Here is a 23292-nt window from a genome sequence, read left to right as displayed (position 1 = left end):
CAATTTTATGTTTTCAAAGACCTACCTCTTAGTTTCATTGATCTTTTTTTTTAAATGTTTATTTATTTTTGAGAGAGGGGGGAGAGGCAGAGCGTGAATGGAATAGGGCAGAGAGAGAGAGGGAGACACAGAATCCGACGCAGGCTCCAGACTCTAGCTGTCAGCACAGAGCCCGACGTGGAGCTCAAACTCATGAACCATGATATGGTGACCTAAGCCAAAGTCGGATGCTTAACCGACTGGGACCTTTCATTGATCTTTTCTATTTTTTTAATCCCCATTTATTTCTTCTCTGATCTTTATTATTTCTTTCCTTCTACCAACTTGGCTCTGTTCTTTTTTGAGCTCCTTTTAGTGGTAAGTTTAGATTGCTTATTTAAGATTTTGTTTTTTTTTTTAACATAGGCCTGCATTGCTGTAAATTTTCTCTTAGAACTGCTTTTGCTATGTCCCAAAGATTTAGAAGTTATGTGTTTCCATTTCCACTTGTCCCAGGTATTTTTTATGTTTCTCTATGATTTCTTTGTTGAGCCATTGGTTGTTTAGTATCATGTTATTTAGCCTCCCCATTTATGTTTCTTCTAGTTCTTTTATTATAATTAATTTCTGATTTTATACCATTGTGGTTGGAAGAGATGCATAATGTAATTTCAGTCTTCTTAAATTTATTGAGACTTGTTTTGTGGCCTAACGTGTGGTCTATCCTGAAGAATGTTACATGTGCACTTAATAAGAATGTATATTCTGCTCTTTTTGGATAGAATGTTTTTTTTTTCTTTCTTTTTTTTATTATGAAATTTATTGTCAAATTGGTTTCCATACAACACCCAGTGCTCATCCCAACAGATGCCCTCAATACCCATCACCCACCCACCCCCCCCTCCCTCCCACCCCCCATAAATCCTCAGTTCTCAGTTTTTAGGAGTCTCTTATGCTTTGGCTCCCTCCCTCTCTAACCACTTTTTTTTCTTCCCCTCCCCCACGGTCTTCTGTTAAGTTTCTCAGGATCCACATGGGAGTGAAAACATACGGAAACTGTCCTTCTCTGTATGACTTATTTCACTTAGCATAACACTCTCCCGTTCTATCCATGTTGCTACAAAAGCCCATATTTCATTCTTTCTCATTACCACGTAGTACTCCATTGTGTATATAAACCACAATTTCTTTATCCATTCATCAGTTGATGGACATTTAGGCTCTTTCCATAATTTGGCTATTGTTGAGAATGTTACAGCTTTGTTTTAAAGTACATTTGATAAAGCATTGCTACCTCAGATTATTATTATTTTTGTTTCCATTTACATGGATGGCCTTTTTCCTTTTTGTTTTTTTTTTTTTTTTGCTTTCAGTCTGTATGTATGTTTAGATTTAAAGTATGTTTAGATTTAAAGTGAGTCACTTGTAGGCAGCATGTAGAGAGACGTCCTGTTTTGTTATCCATTCAGTCACCCATCTTTGGATTGTGGCATTTAGTCTGTTTACTTTATAGTAAGTGTTGATAGATATGTATTTATTGCCGTTTTGTTTTCGTTTTTCTTTTCATTTCTTTTTGAAATGTTTGTTTTGAGAGAGAGATAGAGACAGACAGGCAGACAGCATGAGCAGGGGAGGGGGCAGAGAGAGGGGGAGAGAGAGGATCCCAAGCAGGTTCCACACTGTCAGTCCAGAGCCTGATCCTATGAACCATGAGATCATGACCTGAGCTGAAATCAAGTGTCAGATGCTTAACCAACTGAGCCACCCAGGTACCCCATTTTTTACTCTTCTTTTTTTTCTTTTGGTAATTCTCTTTTCCTTTCTTCTTCTCCTGTTCTCTTTCCTTGTGATTGATGACTTTTTTAGTGTTAAACCTGAATTCTTTTTCTTTATTTTTATGTGTCTTTTATAAGGTTTTGATTTTTGGTTACCATGAGGTTTGTATATAACTTTTTGAACACATTCTTAAAAGTTTTACATGTTCATTCTTCTCTCCTCATTTTGTGTATGGGATGCCATATTTTGTCTTTTTGTAAGTGTAGCCATTGACAATTTTTTTGTAGATATAATTGATAGTACTTTCATGTTTTAACTTTAATAGTAGTTTTATAAGTGACCTTCTGTGTGTTTGCTTTTACCAGTTAATTTTGTTTCTTTTTAAAAAGTTTTTATATTAATTTGAGTTAACAGTGTTATATTAGTTTCACGTGTATAATACAGTAATTCAATAATTTCACACAACCCCCAGTGCTCATCATGACAAGTGCACTACTTAATCCCCATCACCTATTTCACCCATCCTCCCTCACAACTTCCCCACTGGTAACCCTCAGTTTGTTCTCTATAGCAATTTTCTTCCTTTTGTAATTTTCTTTTAGTTACAGTCTTTTCTTTCCCATTTCAAGACGTCCCTTTAACATTTCTTGTAAGGCCAGTTCAGTGATGATGAAGTTTTTAAACTTTTGTTTGGGAAACCATCTCTCCTTCAGTTCTTAATGATAACCTTGCAAGATATAGAATATTCTTAGGTGTTGGTTTTTTTCTCTTCAGCACTTTGAATATATCCTGCCACTCTCTTCTGACCTGCAAAGTTTCTGCTGAAAAATCAGCTGATAGTCTTATGGGCTTTCCCTTATATGTAACTGTTTGCTTTTCTCTTGCTACTTTTTAGAATCTCTCTTTATCATTACTTTTTCCTGTTTTAGTTATTATGTGTTTTGGTGTGGACCTCCTTGGGTTCATCTTGTTTGGTTCTGGCTCTCTGTGCTTCTTGGACCTGGATGTCTATTTCCTTCCTGAGATTAGGAAGTTTTTAGTTATTATTTCTTCAAACAAATTTCTTCCAAATTCTATCCTTTTCTTCATATGAATGCAAATGTTACTATGTTTGATACTGTCCTAGATGTCCCTTGACCCATCCTCATTTGAAAAAAAATTTTTTTTCCTCTTTAGCTTTGTTGCTTTTCACTACCCTATCTTCCAGATTACTGATCCATTTTTCTTCACTCTCTAATCCCGAAGTTTATTCCCTCTAGTGTATTTTTTATTTCAGTAAATATATTCTTAAACTCTGACTTTTGAAAAATATTTTTTCTCTAAGGAAATCTAATTAGTAATCAAAAATCTGCCAAAAAACAAGAGTCCAGGGCCAGATGGCTTTCCAGGGGTATTCTACCAAACATTTAAGGAAGAGTTAATACCTATTCTCTTAAAATTGTTCCAAAAAAATAGAAATGGAAGGAAAACTTCCAAACTCTATGAAGCCAGCATTACCTTGATTCCAAAACCAGGCAGAGGCCACGCTAAAAGTAGAACTATAGACCAATTTCCCTGATGAACATGGATGCAAAAATCCTCAACAAGATATTAGCCAACCGGACCCAACAGTACTTTAAAAAAATTATTCACACAACCAAGTGGGATTTATACCTGGGATGCAGGGCTGGTTCAATATCCACAAAACAACGTGATTCATCACATCAATAAAAGAAAGGACAAGAACCATATGATCCTCTCAATAGATGCAGAGAAAGCATTTGACAAAATACAGCATCCTTTCTTGACAAAAACCCTCAAGAAAGTAGGGATAGAAGCATCATACCTCGAGATCATAAAAGCCGTATATGAACGACCCAATGTTAATATCATCCTCAATGGGGAAAAACTGAGAGCTTTCCCCCTAAAGTCAGGAACAAGACAGGGATGTCCACTCTCGCCACGGTTATTCACCATAGTATTGGAAGTCTTAGCCTCTGCAGACAACACAAAGAAATAAAAGGCATCCAAAGTGGCCGGCGGAGGGGGGGGGGGGGGGTCAAACTTTCACTCTTCGTAGATGACATGATTATCTATATGGAAAACCCAAAAGATTCTACCAAAAAACTGCTAGAATTGATTCATGAATTCAGCAAAGTTGCAGGATATAAATCAATTTACAGAAATCAGTTGCATTCCTATACACCAACAATGAAATCAAGGAATTGATCCCATTTACAGTTGCACAAAAAACCATAAAATACCTAGGAATAAATCTAAGCAAAGAGGTGAAAAATCTATACACTGAAAACCATAGAAAGCTGATGAAAGAAATTGAAGAAGACACAAACAAAATGGAAAAAGATTCCATGCTCCTGGATAGGAAGAACAAATATTGTTAAAATGTCGATACTACCCAAAGCAATCTACATATCCAATGCAATCCCTATCAAAGTAACACCAGCATTCTTCACAGAGCTAGAACAAATAATCCTAAAATTTGTATGGGACCAGAAAAGACCCCGAATAGCCAAGCAATTTTGAAAAAGAAAACCAAAGCAGGAGGCATCACAATCCCAGATTTCAAGCTGTACTACAAAGCTGTAATCATCAAGACAGTGTGGTACTGGCCCAAGAACAGACACTCAGATCAATGGGACAGAATAGAGAACCCAGAAATGGACCCACAAACGTATGACCAACTAATCTTTGACAAAGCAGGAAAGAATATCCAATGGAATAAAGACAGTCTCTTTAGCAAGTGGTGCTGGGAAAAGTGGACAGCGACATGCAGAAGAATGAACCTGGGCCACTTTCTTACACCATACACAAAAATAAACTCAAAATGGATGAAAGACCTCAATGTAAGACAGGAAGCCATCAAAATCCTCGAGGATAAAGCCGGCAAAAACCTCTTTGATCTTGCTCGCAGCAACCTCTTAGTCAACACGGCTCTGGAGGCAAGGGAAACAAAAGCAAAAATGAATTATTGGGACCTCATCAAAATAAAAAGCTTCTGCACAGCAAAGGAAACATTCAACAAAACTAAAAGGCAACCGACAGAATGGGAGGGGATATTTGCAAATGACATATCAAATAAAGAGTTAGGGGCGCCTGGGTGGCGCAGTCGGTTAAGCGTCCGACTTCAGCCAGGTCACGATCTCGCGGTCCGTGAGTTCGAGCCCCGCGTCGGGCTCTGGGCTGATGGCTCAGAGCCTGGAGCCTGTTTCCAATTCTGTGTCTCCCTCTCTCTCTGCCCCTCGCCCGTTCATGCTCTGTCTCTCTCTGTCCCAAAAATAAATAAACGTTGAAAAAAAAAATTTAAATAGTATCCAAAATCTGTAAAGAACTTATCCAACTCAACACCCAAAAAACAAATAATCCAGTGAAGAAATGGGCAAAAGACAGGAATAGACACTTCTCCAAAGAAGACCTCCAGACGGCCAATGGACACATGAAAAAATGCTCAACATCACTCATCATCAGGGAAATACAAATCAAAACCACAATGAGATACCACCTCACACCTGTCAGAATGGCTAACATTAACTCAGGCAACAACAGATGTTGGCAAGGATGCAGAAAAAGAGGATCTCTTTTGCATTGTTGGTGGGAATGCAAGCTGGTGCAGCCACTCTGGAAAACAGTGTGGAGGTTCCTCAAAAAATTAAAAATAGAACTACCCTATGACCCAGAAATTGCACTACTAGGCATTTATCCATGGGATACAGGTGTTTTGTTTCAAAGGGACACATGCACCCCATGTTTATAGCAGCACTATCAACAATAGCCAAAGTATGGAAAGAGCCCAAATATCCATCGATGGATGAATGGATAAAGAAAATGTGGTGTGTGTGTGTGTGTATGTATATGGACTTGGCAATCAAAAAGAATGAAATCTTGCCATTTGCAACTACATGGATGGAACTGGAGGGTATTATGCTAAGTGAAATTAGTCAGAGAAAGACCAAAATCATATGACTTCACTCATATGAGGACTTTAAGAGACAAAACAGATGAACATAAGGAAGGGAAACAAAAATGATATAAAAACAGGGAGGGGACAAAACAGAAGAGACTCATAAGTATGGAGAACAAACTGAGGGTTACTGGAGGGGTTGTGAGAAGGGGGATGGGCTAAATGGGTAAGGGGCATTAAGGAATCTACTCCTAAAATCATTGTTTCACTATATGCTAACTAATTTGGATGTGAATTTTAAAAAATAGAAAATAAAATTTTAAAGAATTAATAAAAAATAAAAAATTTTTTTTCTCTTTTTTGAAATTCTCACTAATTTCATCCATTTTCCTTTCAAGTCTAGTATCCTTATGACTATTATTTGAACTCTTATCAGGTAGATTGCTTTTCTTCATTTAGCTTAGCTTTTTTTGTGGTTTGTCTTCATCTTTGATTTGGAACATATTCTCTGTCTCCTCATTTTGTCTGACTCTCTGTGTTTGTTTGCGTGTATTAGGTAGGTTAGCTAAATTCCTGGTCTTGAAAGTGGTAGCCTCATGTAGAAGGCATCCTGTGGTACCTTGTAGAGCAGTACCCCTGGTTACCAGAACCAGATGCTGCAGTGGTGTCCCTTGTGTGGGCTGCTTGCAGCCTTCTGGTGTGTCTGAGCTGTCGACTGTTGCAGGTGTACTGGTGGGTACTGCCTATCCCCTACATGTCCCCTGAAGTCCTGCTGCAGCATCTGGAGGTACACTGGTGGGTGGCAGAGCCCTTGGCCTTTGCTGTCTGTAGTGATCAGCCACAACTGCTGTGGGTGCACTGGTGGGCACTACTTTCCTTCAGCACAGCTTGCTGAGAGGCCCAGTTGCAAGTACTGTGTGTATGCTGTTGAGTGGGGTTAGCTATTCCCCATTCTGGGCAGTAGTTGCTTTGGGAAGACACTGGTCCCATCTGAGGGTGCTTGCTGAGTGTGGTGGGGTGGGGTGGGAGCCGCTTTGAGGGGTGCCTGCCTGGGTAGGCAGATTGGGTGAGGCGTGTCTGAAGGGGAGTGCCAGGGCAGGGCAAATGATGCTAGCATGGCAGGTAATGTCAGGACTGGCTCCCACAAGCACTGGGTTATGTGGGCTGAAGAAAGTTCCTGCAGATGCCCACCTGTGTGACACAGATACTAAAATTAGTAAATCTCCTTCATGCGTAACCCAGGTGCTTCTCAAACTTCTACTTCTGTGCTCGGACCCTTCTTGGGTGATACAGTCTGCTGGCTCTTTAAGGCAGAGACTTGGTTTCCTTTAGCTCCTCTGTCTCTCTGGGAGTTCAGCCCTACTGATTTTCAAAATTTTTTCAATGTTTATTTATTTTTGAGAGAGCGAGAGAAAGAGACAGCATGAGCAGGGGAAGGGTAGAGAAAGGAAGACACAGAATCTGAAGCAGTCTCCAGACTCTGAGCTGTCAGCTGGGCTTGAACTCATGAACCATGAGATCATGATTTAAGCCAAAGTCAGACACTTAACTGACTGAACCACCCAGGCACTCTGAACCCTGCTGAATTTTAAAGCCAGGCTGTATGATGACTTATCTTCCCAGTGCAGGTCCTCAGGGCCAGGCATCCCTGGTGTGGGGCTCAATCCCTTCGCTGCTCCCTCCTGCTCGTGGGTAGCCATGCTGGTGGGTTGGTTCTCAGCTGCATATCTGCTCCTCCTCTGCTATTCAGTGTGGCCTTCTCATGACTTAAGGTGTGGAAGGTCTGTTCTCTCAGTCTTCAGGTCATTTTCAGAGTGAGCTGTGGTATATGTAGTTGTTGCCTTGGCTTGTCCCTGGGAGATGGTGAGCTCAGAATGCTCCCACTCCCTCATCTTCCTTCTTTCTCCAAAAAAAACCAGAACTGTTTTTGATTTATAGAAAAACTGAGGAGGTACTAGAAAGTTCCCCTATACTACATACCCAGTTTCCTCTTTTATTAACATTCTACATTAATATAGTACAAGTATTACAACTAATGAAACAGTATTAACTAAAGTATATTCTTTATTTAAATGTCCTTGATTTTTGTCTCGCGGCCTTTTTCTGTTTTAGGGTCCCATCCTAGATACCACATTACATTTAGTTGTCCTGTCTTTCTAGGTTCTTCTTGATTATGACAGTTGCTCAGATTTTCCTTGTTATTGATGATCTTGACAGTTTTGAGGAGCACTGGCTAGGTGTATTATAGCATGCTCCTCTATTGGCATTTGACTGATTTTTTTTTTTCCATGATTAGATTATGGAGTTATGGGGTTTTGGGAAGAAGACCACAGGGGGAAAGTGCTACTTTGATAACATCAAGTCAAGGGTACAGAGAATCAACATTATTTTATAACACAAGGTGTTTTTGTTCTGGCCATTGGGAGCTTTTTCAGTTGGCTATGTCCTTTTGACATACCTCCATCAATGTGGGTTTGCTTGAAGTTTTTGTTTTTGAACACTTCCTTATGTTCTGGTGCTCCCAGATGCTCAGGATCACCTTGTGTATGTTCTGCCCCACTCCTAGAATCAGCCATTTCTCCAAGGAACCCTGTTTCCTTTTATTGGAGAATGGTATTAGAAAAGACCACACATGTAAAGTCCCATTCAGTACATCATAAAAATACATAATTTATCAGTGTTGTTGTTAACCTTGATCGTTCAGCTGAGGTAGGTTTCATCAGACCTCTTTATTGTAAAGCGTGTTCCCCACTCCAACCATTCTTCCAGGCTGTTCTTTTGGGAGGAAGTTCCTGTGTGCAGCACATACAGGAGTGGGGAGTTTTGTTCCATCTCCTGGGAGGGTTATTGACAAAAATTTTTGGAATGCTTCTGAATGGGAGATTTATCTATTGCCCATTAACTTATTAATTCAATTATTTGCATAATTCAAGTGATATTAGTATTTAGTATTTACACTTTAGGGTGTAATCCATTATTCCTTAATTTTGTTGCTCACATTGTTTTCAGCTTTGACCAATTAGAACATTTTCAGTTGACTGTGCCTTTTACATGTACCCATCAGTGTACAGCTTTTTATTTATTTTTGTTTGGGGGAACTTCCTTACTTTTTGGCTCTAAAGATACCATGGGATATGTCTTGAATATTTTCTTCCCCAGACCTAGAATCAGCTACTTCTCCAAGTACCTCTGGTTCCTTTTATTAAAGTATAGTATTAGAAGCCAAGACCTGGGCACCAGGTGGGCTCATTGTTACTGGAGTGTCATTGTTTCTGGGCCCTGTCAGTTGATAAAGCAAGAAAATGTGTGTCTGGTACTAACCCGTGTGTATACATATATCTGTATCTGTATAACCATCTCAATGTTCAATTAAACATGAGTTCATATTGATGTCCCCAGCTCTAATCCATAACCAAGTGGATCATTCTAGCCTTCTCTTCTGCTTGGCTGTAAATTCTTTCTCCAACGGTGAGAAATTTGACTCCTTTCATCCACCATCCCCAAAAGATCTTTTTATTCATTAAAAAAAATTTTTTTTGATGTTTATTTTAGACATCAGGCACAAGCAGCAGAGGGACAGAGAAAGAGGGAGACACAGAATCTGAAGGAGGCTCCAGGCTCTGAGCTGTCAGCACAGAGCCTTACGCAGGGCTTGAACCCCCGAGCCGTGAGATCATGACCTGATCTGAGGTCGGATGCTTAACCGACTCAGCCACCCAGGCACCCCTACCTTTTTTTTTTTTTTTAAATTAAGGAATGCAGTGGAACTTTCTTCTCAGGGGCCCATGTACCCGAATTCCCTTCTGCTTGGAACATTTTTGGTATTCCTTTCCACTGTGGTTAATGCTTCAGGCTTTAGGCTTAGCTCATGCTGATGTCCTCAAGGAAACTATAGCAGCTCCCAGATCATGTCAGATCGTCTGCAGCCTGCTCCTGTCACACTGTACACTTCCTTTACAGCCTTCATCAGCATAGAAATTAAGTAATTTTGCAATTCAATGTATCATTGAATTCAATGTATCATTTTCTCTTCTGGATTGTTGGCTTGGTAGGCAAGGACCTTGTAATCCTTGCTCAGGGCCTAGCACAGCACTGGACATACATTATGTGATAGGTGTTTAGTGAAAAAATACAGCAAGTATGAAAGAAATGTTAGATTTGTTCTTTTTTTAAAAAAAATTTTTTTTTTCAACGTCTATTTTTTTGGGGGGGACAGAGAGAGACAGAGCATGAATGGGGGAGGGGCAGAGAGAGAGGGAGACACAGAATCGGAAACAGGCTCCAGGCTCTGAGCCATCAGCCCAGAGCCTGACGCGGGGCTCGAACTCACGGACCGCGAGATCGTGACCTGGCTGAAGTCGGACGCTTAACCGACTGCGCCACCCAGGCGCCCCTAGATTTGTTCTTTAACCCAGTGACATACGAGATGGGTTTATAATGTAACATTAGGAACACTTACTTATGCTTTCTAGAATTCTCATATACATTAAGTAATTAGCTTATGCACCTCAAAAGTTCATGCTGTGGAAATAGGGGTTTTCAGAAATCAAAATAGGCAAAAAAAAGATCCAAGGCAATATAAAGTTATGTGAGGGATACTGTGGAATGAATAGCATCGAGCCAAGTATCAGTTAGTTGGGAAATGATTGCTGAAGTCATCAGGGGCAGATGCAAGAAAGAGAAAGTACAGATAGGACATTAATTTTCGAAGTTGTTACAAAGGAAATTTATGGGTATTTTGGATTATATAATGTAGTTTCTCTGTTGGAAAATGTCAGATGTTTATGGACAGTGACCTTGGCTCCAGGTCATTATTTCTGTATTCTTTCCTTACATTTTTTCTGCTCTTTCCTTTGTGTCTTTAGTTCATTGGATCCTGCCACAATTCCGCGTGTTTTTCTCTCTCATTGAAATTGTTAGTTAAAAAAGCAGGATACAGCATGTAACGTTCTTTATTGTAATTCTACTCCTTGAGGTTGCCTATAGTGTTTTAAATTTAAGAAGATCAAGAACTTTATTCACTTCCCTTTGGACAAAATAAAACAAGATTTCACCTCAGTGGTATGTCTTAAAGGAAGCTAAAGGCATTTGTTTAACTTTTCTGTTTTACTCTGAGGGCATTTTGATGATCACCTACGTGTGATCTTCTGAAGTGTTCCAGTCCCTGTAGCTGACTGTCAGCCATACCCCAAAGGTGGGACCAAAAGGATGCAGCTTAAAGCTGCAGAAAAAATAGTTGGCTAAAAACCACCAGCAGATTGTTGGTGAGGGTCACCAGACACAGGCGTGGGCTATATTTACCTGCCTCCCTCCTTTTCTGGAGAAGATAAAGGTAAACAAGCACCAGCTGCCCTGGGATAGTTTAAATGGCATTTAGCCTGGAAGAGTGTGAAGATGCACCAGATGTGTCTTTTGTGTCCTTTGTAGCCATTGGGTCCATGGAAATTACTCTGCCCATAATTTTGGCTGGCTAGCATTGCTCTGTAAGTCCTGTTTAATTGGGGTCATAGTGGGAGGAATAAATGACAGATTATGACTTTGGTATTAAATAAATAGGAAGAGAATGTTTTGGGGACCAGACCTATTTGTCATAATGCAACGGTTATAAATATATGAATTGCTTTCTCTTTATCTTAATATCTAATTGATATCTTAATATCTTAATGCTGTAGTCCTCTGTTTTAGGTTGGAGCTCATACCAGGCACTTGAAGATGTGTCTGTTATGTAACCACTATTTTGTGTTAAGGAGGTAACAAAGCTTTTAAACGCTGAGAATATTTTAGTTCTACAAAAGTGCTTTTGGGGCGCCTGGGTAGCTCAGTCGGTTGGGTGTCTGACTTAGGCTCAGATCATGATCTTGTAGTTTTTGAGTTCAAGCCCCGCATCAGGCTCTGTGCAGTTAGTGAGTTTGAGCCCCATATCGGGCTCTGTGCTGAGAGTTCAGAGCCTGAACCTGCTTCAGATTCTGTGTCTCCCTCTCTCTCTCTGCCCCTCCCCCTGCTCATGCTCTGTGCCTCTCAGTCTGTCTCTGTCTCTGTGTCACTCACAAATAAATAAATATTAAAAAATTTTCTTAAAAAAGTGCTTTTGCTTTTAATAATCATTGTTACATCCCCCCCCCCCCCCCCAGAAAAGAAGGTGGCTGCCAAGGAATCCTTCAAGAGCATAGATTTAGTGAAAAGGACACGGAACAAAGGATAGATCCCAGGGGTGAAATGAGGAAGTTCTGTAAATAGCTGTGCTATTTTCCTTTGAAATGTCTGGCACACTCTATGTAGCACAATGGTGGTGTGCCGGGGGGCTGCGTGTCTGATGAAGCATTTCATGTTGACTCTCAGAACAGTGCACACGTGGCAAGGGCATCTGGATCTTTCCAAAGTATTATACTCAAATGACAAAACTTTTTTTAAATTTAGCATACTTGGCAATATAATCCTGCCTTTTCACCTGCATTCAAATAGTCACTCTTTCACCTTTTAACACCCTGTTCTCTTAAAAAAAAAAAAAAATCAAACAGAGGTAAGTGTTAGCTTGGAATGTGCTAAGGTAAACCTTCATTTTCTAGCAAGAAACTGGCACAGAAATGTGAAGTTTTGCTTCTTTGGTTCATCTCATTACTTGGAACCTGAGGCTATTCCTCAGTCTATGGGCCAAATCTTACATGTCTTCCATGGCCCAGTGGAAGTGAAAAGCCTGCCATAAAATGCACTGGGGTCATGTTTAATCCCCTTACTGGTGGTCTCACAGTTATGGTTTATTCTCTTTAATGGTGATTTCTGTCTTCTTATTTTATTTTTATTTGAGAGAGAGAGAAGGGGAGAGGAGCAGAGGGAGAGAGAGAATCCCAAGCGGGCTCCACACTCAGTGCAGAGCCTGATGGGGGGACTTGATCTTACAACCCTGGGATCATGACCTGAGCTGATATTGAGAATCAGACACTTAACTAACTGAGCCACCCAGGCACCCTCTTCCTATTTTGAAAACAGTTTTGACTTCTCTTTTATTGTCTCTCCTCCTCTCCTGATTGTGAGCTTTGTCCCTTGCCCTGCTCAGGCACACACTGCTTAACTCATTACACGTGGCCCACATTTCAGTTAAGTGCTTACACACTTAAGAATTTTTTGGCATCTGATGTATGCAGGGCATAACCTATGCATTTTCTTTTCTTTTTTTTTAATTTTTAAACATTTATTTCTGAGAGAGTACAAGTGGGGGTGGGCAGAGAGAGAGAGAAACACAGAATCTGAAGCAGGCTCCAGGCTCTGAGCTGTCAGCACAGAGCCCAATGCTGGGCTTAAACTCACAAACTGTGAGATCATGACCTGAGCTGAAGTTGGATGCTTAACCAACTGAGCCATCCAGGGACCCCTCAACCTATCCATTTTCAAGAAGACACACAAGTCTGAGATGGGGTCTTTTTACCAATGTTTAGCATATTTGAAAATTTACTGCTCTGGGCAAGAGCAGTTTAGGGGCTGAAAAATCATAAACACTTTAAGGAAATATCAAAAACGAACAGTACTATTTTTAGTGCCTTTACAATAAATAGAGAGCCATTGTATCAATTGAAGAAAAACACAGGTTACATTTAATTTGATTTCTTTGTATATTTGGCATGTTTGATATATAAAACAAAAAATAGAAATGTTTATATTTCCTGCAGTGTGTGAGGGAACAGGAATTTGAAGGTGGGGTGAGTTGGGGAGAGGGCTATATTTCTGTGAAGATTTTAGTAAATTTTCTGGATTTTTTTCTCCATATGGAGAAGACCTAGGACACAAAAGCATTAAATGTTGCTATTGATTCAAAAATTAAATCGTGAAAACATTGCTGAGAAAGATTAAAGATCTGGAGCGCCTGGGTGGCTCAGTCGGTTAAGCATCTGACTCTTGATTTCAGCTAAGGTCACAATCTTATGGTTTGTGAGTTTGAGCCCTGGCATCAGGCCCTGCGCTGACAGCACAAAGCCTTCTTGGGATTCTCTGTCTCCTCTCTCTGCCCCTCCCCCGCTGGCTCACATGTGCTCACTCTCTCAAAATAAATAAATACGATTTTTAAAAAAATTTTTACATGGAAAAGATCTAAGTAAATGAAGAGCTGTATTATGTTCATGTGTTAGAAGACTCCATTCTGTTAAGCTGTTCGTTCTCACCAAATTGAGCTATAGATTTAATGCAACCCCAATCACATTTTGCTGAAATGAACAATGTGCCTGTGAAACTCCTATGGAAAGGAAAAGGAGTTAGAACAGTCAAAACTTGGAAGAAGAACAAAGAGAGCTAATGCTACTTGATTACCGGAGTTATTATAAAGCCATAGTAAATCAGGACAGTATATTAGCATCAGGACCACCCAAGCAGACCAGTGGGTCAGAGGAGTAGGTCCGTAAATAAGCCCACCCATATATGGCAACTGACTTTTGACAAAGGTCCAAAGACCATGGAGTTGTTCCAGGACAGTCACATACCCATGTGCACGTTACAATTGGAACAGTTGGATATCCATCCGCAAGGAGGAGAAGGAAAATCACCTCAGTCTGTCTGTCACACCATACACACAAATCAACTCAAAATCATAACCTAAATGTAAAACCTACAACTCTAATACTTGGAGAGAGAAGGAGAAAACTCTTGTGAGCTTGAGTTAGGCAAAGATATTTTAGATACAACATCAAAAGCATGATCTGTGAACAAATTGATGAATTGGACTTCATCAACATTAAAAGTTCTGGTTTTCAAAACACATTATTATGAGGGAACATTATGATAAGCCATGGACTGGGATAAAATATTTGTAAATCAGGTATCTGTGAAGGGTTTTGTATGCAGAATATATAAATAACTCTCAAAACTCAATAGTAAGGAAATAATTTTAAAAATAGTCAAAAGGTTTGCATAAATATTTCTTCAAAGAGATTATGGATGACAAGCACATGAAAAGATAGTCAACATAATTGGTCACTAGAAAAATGCAAATTAGAAGCACAATGAAATACTAACTAGTACCTGTTAAAATGGCTAAAGCGAAACATCGACCACACCAAGTGTTGCTGAGCTGAGCATGTGCAGTAATGGGGACTCTCACGTGGCTAGTGAGAATGAAAAATGGCACAACCACTTTGGAAAATAAGTTGGCAGTTTCTTAAAAAGTTAAATGTACATGTACCATGTGATCCAGCCATTCCACTCAGGTATCTATCAAAAACAAAAAATGGGGGCACCTGGGTGGCTCAGGTGGTTAAGTGTCTGACTTCAGCTCAGGTAATGATCTCACAGGTTGTGAGTTCAAGTCCCATGTCAGGCTCTGTGCTGACAGCTCGGAGCCTGGAGCCTGCTTCGGATTCTGTGTCTTCCTCTCACTCTGCCCCTCCCCCGCTCATGCGTGTGTGTGCACGTTCTTTCTCTCTCAAAAATATTTAGAAAAAAAAATGAAGTATATATAGACTCGTACACAGATGTTCATAGCAGCTTTGTCTGTATAGCCAGAAGTTTGAAACAACCCAATTGTCCATACACAGGCAAATGGAAAAAACAAAACAAAACAAAACAAAAACTGTGGCACATCCATACAAAAAAGTACTTCAGTAATATAAAGGAGTTAACTATTGAAACACATTATAGCATGGATGAATTGTTATATAGTTTTGCAGAGTGAAAGAAGCTAAATAAAAAGAATATATGCTGGGGACACCTGGGTGGCCAACTTTGGTTCAGGTCAGGATCTCACAGTTCATGTGTGAATTCAAGCTCCACATGGGGCTCACTGCTGTAAGCGCAGAGCCCGATTTAGATCCTCTCTCCCCCTCTCTTTGCCCCTCCCCCACTCACATGTTCTCAAAAGTGAATAAACATTTTTTTAAAGATTTTTAAAAATTTTTTTACATTTTTTTTTATTTTTGAGAGACAGAGAGAGTACAGGTGGGGGAGGGGCAGAGAGAGAATGAGACACAAAATCTAAAGCAGGCTCCCTCCAGGCTCTGAGCTGTCAGTACAGAGCCTAATGGGGGGCTCGAACTCACAAACTGTGAGATCATGACCTGAGCCGAAGTCGGACGCTTAACCAACTGAGCCACCCAGGCGCCCCTAAAGATTATTTTTTAAAAAGTATATGCTGTATGATTCCATTCATACATGACTCTGCGAGATGCAAACTAATGCATAGTGACAGGAGACCAGTGGTGTGGGGAATGCACAGATAGGGGCACTGGGGATGTGGAGAGTGATGGTAGGGATGGATTTAAAAATGAGCCCAAGGGAACTCTGCAGGATAATGGATATCTTCATTGCGGTGATGGTTTCGTGGCTATATACATGTATCAAAATGTATCAAGTTTTACACTGTAAAATACATTTTAGGGGCGCCTGGGTGGCTCAGTTGGTTAAACGTCTGACTTTGGCTAGGGTCACAATCTCGCAGTTCCTGGGTTCCAGCCTCACGACGGGCTCTGTGCTGACAGCTCAGAGCCTCGAGTCTGCTTCAGATTCTGTGTGTGTATCTCTATGCCCCTCCCCTGCTTACCCTGTTTCTCTGTCTCTCAACAATAAACAAACATTTAAAAAAAATAAATCAGGGGTCCCCCAAGGCCACCCCCATGTCTAGTGATTTACTAGGACTCAGCATCCAGCATATAGTTGTACTTGTGGCTTAGAGTTATTACAGTGATGCGGTATGGATATGTGGCCAGATCAATGAGGGAGAAAGACACCAGGAAGAAGGTTCTGGAGGAATCCATGTGCAGACTTCCTACGTTCTCTCCCTCCCATGAGGGATGCCGCAAGCGCATCTTCCCTCTGGCAGCAAAACTATAACCACAGGTGTGCAATGTTAATGCCCTGGGAAACCCATGTAACGTTTAGGGGTTTTAATGGGGGCTGGTCACATAGGCACCTCTTGCCCTCCCAAGTGTTTCAGGGTCCCCAAAGGAAAACAGGTGTACGGTGCCGAGGCAGACAAAACAACTTTATCAGCATAAGGACTGTTTCAAAAGCCAAGTTCCCAGATGCCAGCCGAGGGCCGGCCTTATAAGCAGTCTTAGTAATCTCAGAACTATTCACTCTTTCCTGCAGTCAGTTCTACTTCAGTAGAACTTTTTAAAAATCCTCATGTAAGTTAGTATGAGCACAAGGCAGTGGTGATTAATTTATTGAGAAAGTAATAGACCGTAAAACTAATTCCAGATTTGTGGACGACTGATGCAGTGAGATTTTTATTACCTGGAATGTTTCACACTCTTAAATTTTTTTTTTTTGGAGTGAGGTGAGAGATTAATAAATAAAATTGGAATTCCTGGCAAATGGGAGCTTCTGGTTACTATGACTTTCACTTGAATTGTACTTGAAAATATTTCCCAAGTATATAATTTTCCTTTCATAAAAAAAAAAATCCTTGATTGGTAATCATTATTTTAACCATTGGTTAACTGATCATGGCCCAGTTGTATAGTAAATATAAGGTAAAGCGTTGGTGTTGAACTTGTAATGACAATAGGCCCTCCAAAGGCAGCTGTGTATGTCACGCCCCAGGACACCGCCAGCTGAGAGGGTGAGTGAGCTGAAACCAGCCTGGACTTTAATGGCCAAGCTGCCAGCCCCTGCACGTGTGTGTGCTCAGGAAATGGGAACCTTCTAGTTTGCACAGAGGTGTCATGTGGGCTGCTTACAGCTTGTTCAACACGTCCTCTGATGGTGGCCGTGGTTTGCCCAAAAACGCTGCCTGCCCAGTACCAGGAAGCTTTGTTGCGAACATGTCTTTGCCCTTACAGAAATCCAGTAAATAAGTTTGAGTTGAACGCGGTCTGATGAAAACTTCACCAGATACAACAGGGTGTGTGGGAAGAGGGCCAGCCTCTCCAGCTGCGTGCATGAGGTGTGCTCCTTTCTAGCTGGACCCAGTTTCCCTGGAAAGGCAGGATGTAGGGTATGTTTTTCTTTACGTCACTCTGGAGAATGCCTGGTATCTGTTCTGTATCTGGATGCCATTATTACTTTTTTTTTTAATTTATTTTTTAATGTTTATTTATTTTTGAGACAGAGAGACAGAGCATGAATGGGGGAGGGTCAGAGAGAGAGGGAGACAGAATCTGAAGCAGGCTCCAGGCTCTGAGCTGTCAGCACAGAGCCTGACGCAGGGCTCGAACTCATGGACCGTGAGATCATGACCTGAGCCGAAGTCGGACGCTTAACCGACTGAGCCACCCAGGTGCCCCCATTATTTTTTTTAATGTTTATTTACTTTTGAGAGAGAGATGGGGGGGGGGGGTCAGAGTGGGGGAGGGGCCAAAAGAGAGGGAGACAGAATCCGAAGCAGGCTCCAGGCTTCGAGCTGTCAGCACAGAGCCCGATGCGGGGCTCGAACCCACGAACTGTGAGATCATGACCTGAGCCGAAGTCAGACGCTCAACCAACTGAGCCACCCAGGCGCCCCTGGATGCCATTGTTAATGCCCCCAGCCAAGATTTCTGTGTTGATAACAATAAAAAATTCATAGGAAGGCAACTCCTCTGGCTTCTCTGAGTGAACTTTTTGCTGCTACTGAGTTTCCTAAAGGGAAGTCACCCTCAGTTCAGAAGACGCAAGGTATTCAGATCCAACCTTGAAACCAATAGAAAATACTTTTGATGGTATAGCTTAGCTTCAAAAAAGTGCCGTTCAGATATTGACACCTGCTTTGTTTCTCTTAAGCCTTGAGCCACCAGCTGAGTTTGTGACCGAGGACGGCCGATGGTGCCAAGCAGCTCAGCAGCAGCGAACTGGGCAGCAGTCTGCCAGCAGCAGGGTTCTGTCCGGAAACCTTCAACTTTTGAAAGTCTCCAGTCTCTGCCTCCCCACCCCTATTCTCCTACGTGGCTCACATTTCTTTCCTCCCTTCGAGTTATTTTCCCTAAGGAAACTTAAACCACATCTCTTTCCCCTTCTTATAGATGCGAACTACACGCAAGGTCTCTGTCTGGCCAGTGGGCCTGGTTGGCGGGCGACGCTATGAACGTCCGTTGGTGGAAAACGGCAAAGTCGTTGGTTGGTACACCGGCTGGAGAGCAGACAGGCCTTTTGCCATCGACATGGCAGGTGAGGAGTGTGGATGGTGACGCTTGCTCCTCCCTGATCATTCTTGCCGGTGCCGCTGTTTATAACTGTGTCCTGGAGGAAGGAAGCTTTGAAAGACCATTTCGGTTAAAACCCTAGCTCGTATTCTATTCAGCAGATGAACTATCTGAGTAAACTTTCAAGACAGGTGTTTTGATTAATTGAAGCAGAAATGGGTTTTGTGGGCAATTGGAAAATGCTCATTCTGTTCCATTTTTGTCAGCTGTTGATGCAGCTGTCCCTTCGTCCAACAAATGTTTGTGCCTGTGCTGGGCTGGGTGTCAGGTCAGTGGTGAGACCTAGGCTGGGCCACTACCTGAACCTTTCAGTGCTAACTAAGGCCAGTTAGTGTCAGTACCTCATGTGCTTACTGATAAATGTAACAGTGATGTGAAATTCACAAGCTAATCCTTGTCATGCTTATTGATAAATTTGGTAGTTACTGATACATTTAATAGCTGGAACATAAAATTGGATTGCTGGCTTTTCAAACACACACTAACTGAGCATAACTGTCTTTTAAAGTTTTTATTCTCTGACCGGCCAACTGAATTAAGACCTGTAGTAGTCGACAAGTCCTAAAGTGCTACGTTATCATAAAGTGACTCCATTTCTGTGGGTTATATAAAATGATGCCTCTGGTAACTGGAAGGATGCAGTTTAAAACATGAGGCGTAGAGGCAAGATTCATCACTGACATCTAACCTAGAAGATGGAGGCAGAAAAGCTTCAAAATTAATCCCATCAATCTTCAGCTCTGGAACACAGCTCTGTCTGTCACCCTGTGCTTAGCCGGTCTTTTGTGTGTATTTCCCAACTGCAGTCGAGACCTCTACGCTCACAATGCCGATGGGATGAGGGCTGTGTTCTGAACTGGATTCATCATTTTTATTCTGACGACACTATAAAATTGAGGGAGCAAGATCATGAAGGATACCAGGAGTAAGAGTTATTGGGGAAAGTTCTTGCACATGGCACGGTGGCAGCTTTGTCACGGGAGGTGACAAACTAGGATATTTTTACTCCGCATTTAACAAACATTTCCTGAGGGCCAGTTTTGTGTAAATGTGTGCCATGGTCTCAGACCCCAAGGACAGCTTGGAGTTCTTACCCTTCCCTCGTCACCCTGTCCCGGGCTCCCCTCTCCAGCCCTGGCCTTGCCCTTTGGTCTTCAGTTCTTGCAGCCTGGGAGCTGAGCTGGCCTCTCAGCCAAAGCATTTTCCTGAAGACAGATGGAGAGTAGGTCAGCCATATTTAGAAGGTCCTGAGAATTCCCAAAAGAGGCCTTTCCTCAGGCAAGTGTGAGTTCGTGGCTCTGAAAAGAGAAGGCTGACCATAATGTGTCTTCTGAGAATCTGTTCTCTTGCTGATAAGAAGTGTAACTTTGCCTAGTGTTCTCTAAGTTTTCTGCTCAAAGTCTTTTGCTTCCCTGGGACTTAGTTTCCCTGCGTGTGGAATGAGATGTAGCATGAATGACCGCTGAGGTCTTTGTTAATGTACTCTTCCTTCTCCTGGCTTCCATCAAAGAGCTCAGAGAGAAGCCTGGGCCCCTGGATTCTAAGTGAGGGTTCATGGCTGCTAAAGCAGCCTGCTGACAGGTGTTTGGTCCTTACTTTTCCCAGAGCCTTGCTTCACCACAGGCTGGGCAGACCTGTCCCCTAACACACAAGATCTCTGCCTATAACCCTGCATGGTAACTTCAAGGTGAGGGCAACTTGGGTAAGTCTTCCTGGATTTTGTTATAAGAACTTTACATAGATGAACAAGTATCCAGTAGACCCACTGAACATCTGCATTGATTCCCCTCAGAATTTGGATCCAAATAGGTATATTTAAAATTCAAGAAAGGCGCATGGGATTTATACATTAGGCCTGGCCTGTGACAAACTATTTGATACCTTTTCACTGCTCTGGGAGACTTTGCTCCATGACATGACTGATGTTTGGCTTTTTCTAAGCATTTCAGTATATTTTCAAAACATCATATAAGAAGTGTCATAAAATATGAATGATTTGCATGTTTCCTAATTATCCTTGTTTCAAAATAGGATTAAGATTTCTGTCTCGAAGAAAACAACTTTTGCCACACTAAATTTTCTTCATACGTGAACTTGCTTTGCAAATTAGTTTTCAGTAAATTATTAGTATTTTTGGAAGCCTTAAGGGAGTGTGATTTAGTTGATAGTATAATAATTCTGATTTGGAGGGAGTTCTCATTTTAAAACTTGAAAATTCACAGCTTCATTTGCATTTCACTTAAGATTCGTGTACTCTCTGTGGGAAGAGGGAAAAGACCTTTTGGACCTTCATGTACAAATGGTACTTCCCACTTCATTTCTGAGTTGTAAGCGCTCACAGTCTAGAAGGAGAGAGAAGCGGGAAGCCCAGTTGCCTGCTGAGCTCTAGAAGGTCAGGGAAGTCCTGTAGAAAATGGTCTGTGGTGGCTGAGGGAAAGGACAGCGCTGGAGCCTGGGTCCCTCCTGGATTTTCACAAACTGATTAAGAATCGAAACTTAACCAACAGGGAACATTTCCCCAACTGTCTTGCTTTGAGGGGTGAGCACGTTTGTAGAAGCCCCTCAGGGTCTGTCCTGCCTATATTTCTGGGAAGTCACAGCATTGCCCACCACGAGAAGTTTATTTGAGTATCAGACATCGGAACTGTAAGTTTTCATGTCATTCAGGGAGACAGATTTGGTGTCTGTCTTTATTTTGCCGTTTTGGACTTCATAGTTGCTATTTTTGCTCCCAGATGAGGAAACGTTGTTTTGGAATTACATGTACGATGTTAATAGAGAAGTAAAGATTATTTCTATTGCCCTGGGGAATAATTAAAAAAAAAAAAAACTTGGTAATGATTGCTACTGAAAAACAAAAAACAAAAAAGTTAAAGAGCCACCCACAAGGTGGAACAGCATGTCAGAGGCAGTCCTTGCCCTGGAAGCCGCACGCAGGTGGCTTCTGCAGTGGGTTAGCGGCCACGTTGCTCTGCCAAGCCTGTGAAACCTAGAATATGTCTGCTTGTCTGAGCCTCGGGCTCAGCTCCTGCACCTCGGGCATCTGACCACGGGCTGGTTCTTACACGAAAGGCAAGGCAACCCACAGAGAGGTTTTAGCTCTTTTTTGAAGTCAGGGAGTTACTTTCAAGTGACAGACCGACATTGGCCACTTCCAGGGAGGTGTCAATAAGAGCCATTGCCTGAAAGAACTGAGCTTAAAGTAACCTCGAGCCTTGCCAGGAGGTGTAGACTTGTTCAAATTCAGAACTTAAGGCTGAGATTTGTTTTGAATTCTCAACGTGTGCATGCACTTCATGCTTAACTCTGAGAGGTGGCAGGCGGGCACTGTGCTCCTTTGATGACAGTATATTCCATTCCCAGTTGAGTGCCTGGCATGCAGTGGGGACTCTATTCCGGTAAAAATCCAGCCATGTGCGCTGTTGTTCAGCTTCACCACTCACCACCCAGAGTTAGCTCCGACCCCACACAGTTGCCCTTACTTAACCAGCAACACTCTGGGGGTCCCCAGGACAACTGCACTCCTGACTGACTATAACTTTGTTTTTCTCTCGGGTTTGCCAATTTACTAGAAGGGCTCCTAGAATTCAGGATCGTGCTCTACTTCTACCACAGTCTTATTACAGAAGATACAAACTAGGACCAGCCACATGAAGAGACACATGGGGTGAAGTCTGGCAGAGAACGTAGAGTTTCTGTGCCTTTCCCTTGTGGAATCAGGATATAACCCCCTCCCAGCACATGAATGTGTGCACAGCTTGGGAAGCTCCACTGAACCTGTGTGTTCAGAGTATTTAGTTGGAGTTTCATTATGTAGACATGATTGATTGGATCAGTGGCCGCCACACAATTGAACTCCGTCTCTAGCTTCTGTCCCCAGAGGTCGGCAGTGTGGCCCAACTTTCCAACCTTCTGATTGTGTATTGGGTTTCTCCAGTAACCAGCCCCCACTCCGGAGCTGTCCAGGGACCCACAGCAGCCACCTCATTAGCATAACAAAGTCACTTCCAACACTCAGGAAACGCTAAGGCTTTTATAAGCTGCACGATGAGAACTAGGCACAAAGACCAGATCGATTTTTTTTTTCTATCATCCCACAAGCTCAAAAAGGGTAACTTTCATAGCATAAAGAAGAGTGTGTACCACATCTCTGTTTTCCTAATGCTTTCATCTACAAAAGCAAAGGGTACATTAGGTGGTATCTCAGGGTCACTTACAGTTTCCTCTGTGGATGATTTCATGCCTCCTAAAAATGAGATGTGATTGTGAAATGATACAATAGCTTCTCCCATGTGCATTACAGAGAGGGATGAGAAGTCTAGGAGGACTGTCAGTTTCCTATCCTGGAGTCCTGTGGACATGGGTGTGTTGAAGTTCTGGATTAGATGAGCACCCACGGGTGACATCCCAGGGAGCAGTCATTTAAAGTGGCTGCAGGGGGGTGGAGGCCAGGGACGGGAGCAGGGCCCATCCTGAGGGTGGGGAGGTGGACCAGTGGCAGCAGTCACCAGTGGGAAGAGGTGGATGAGTCCTGAATTT

General features: G+C 42.0%; 1 protein-coding gene across 1 annotated transcript in view; it reads left to right on the top strand.

The window, feature by feature from the left end:
• The window catches only part of B3GAT2 (beta-1,3-glucuronyltransferase 2), a 94346-nt gene that overhangs the window by 45094 nt on the left and 25960 nt on the right, over positions 1 to 23292 (top strand). Inside the window, exon 2 of the mRNA XM_043591752.1 lies at positions 18574 to 18718. Coding sequence (XP_043447687.1) covers positions 18574 to 18718 — 145 coding nt within the window. The remainder of the gene's footprint in view (positions 1 to 18573; positions 18719 to 23292) is intronic.

Source organism: Prionailurus bengalensis, chromosome B2 (genome assembly GCF_016509475.1).
Source record: "Prionailurus bengalensis isolate Pbe53 chromosome B2, Fcat_Pben_1.1_paternal_pri, whole genome shotgun sequence".
In the NCBI taxonomy this organism is placed as follows: Eukaryota; Metazoa; Chordata; class Mammalia; order Carnivora; family Felidae; genus Prionailurus; species Prionailurus bengalensis.
Note: the sequence above shows the minus strand (reverse complement) of the source record. Positions and strands in the feature narration are given on the sequence as shown.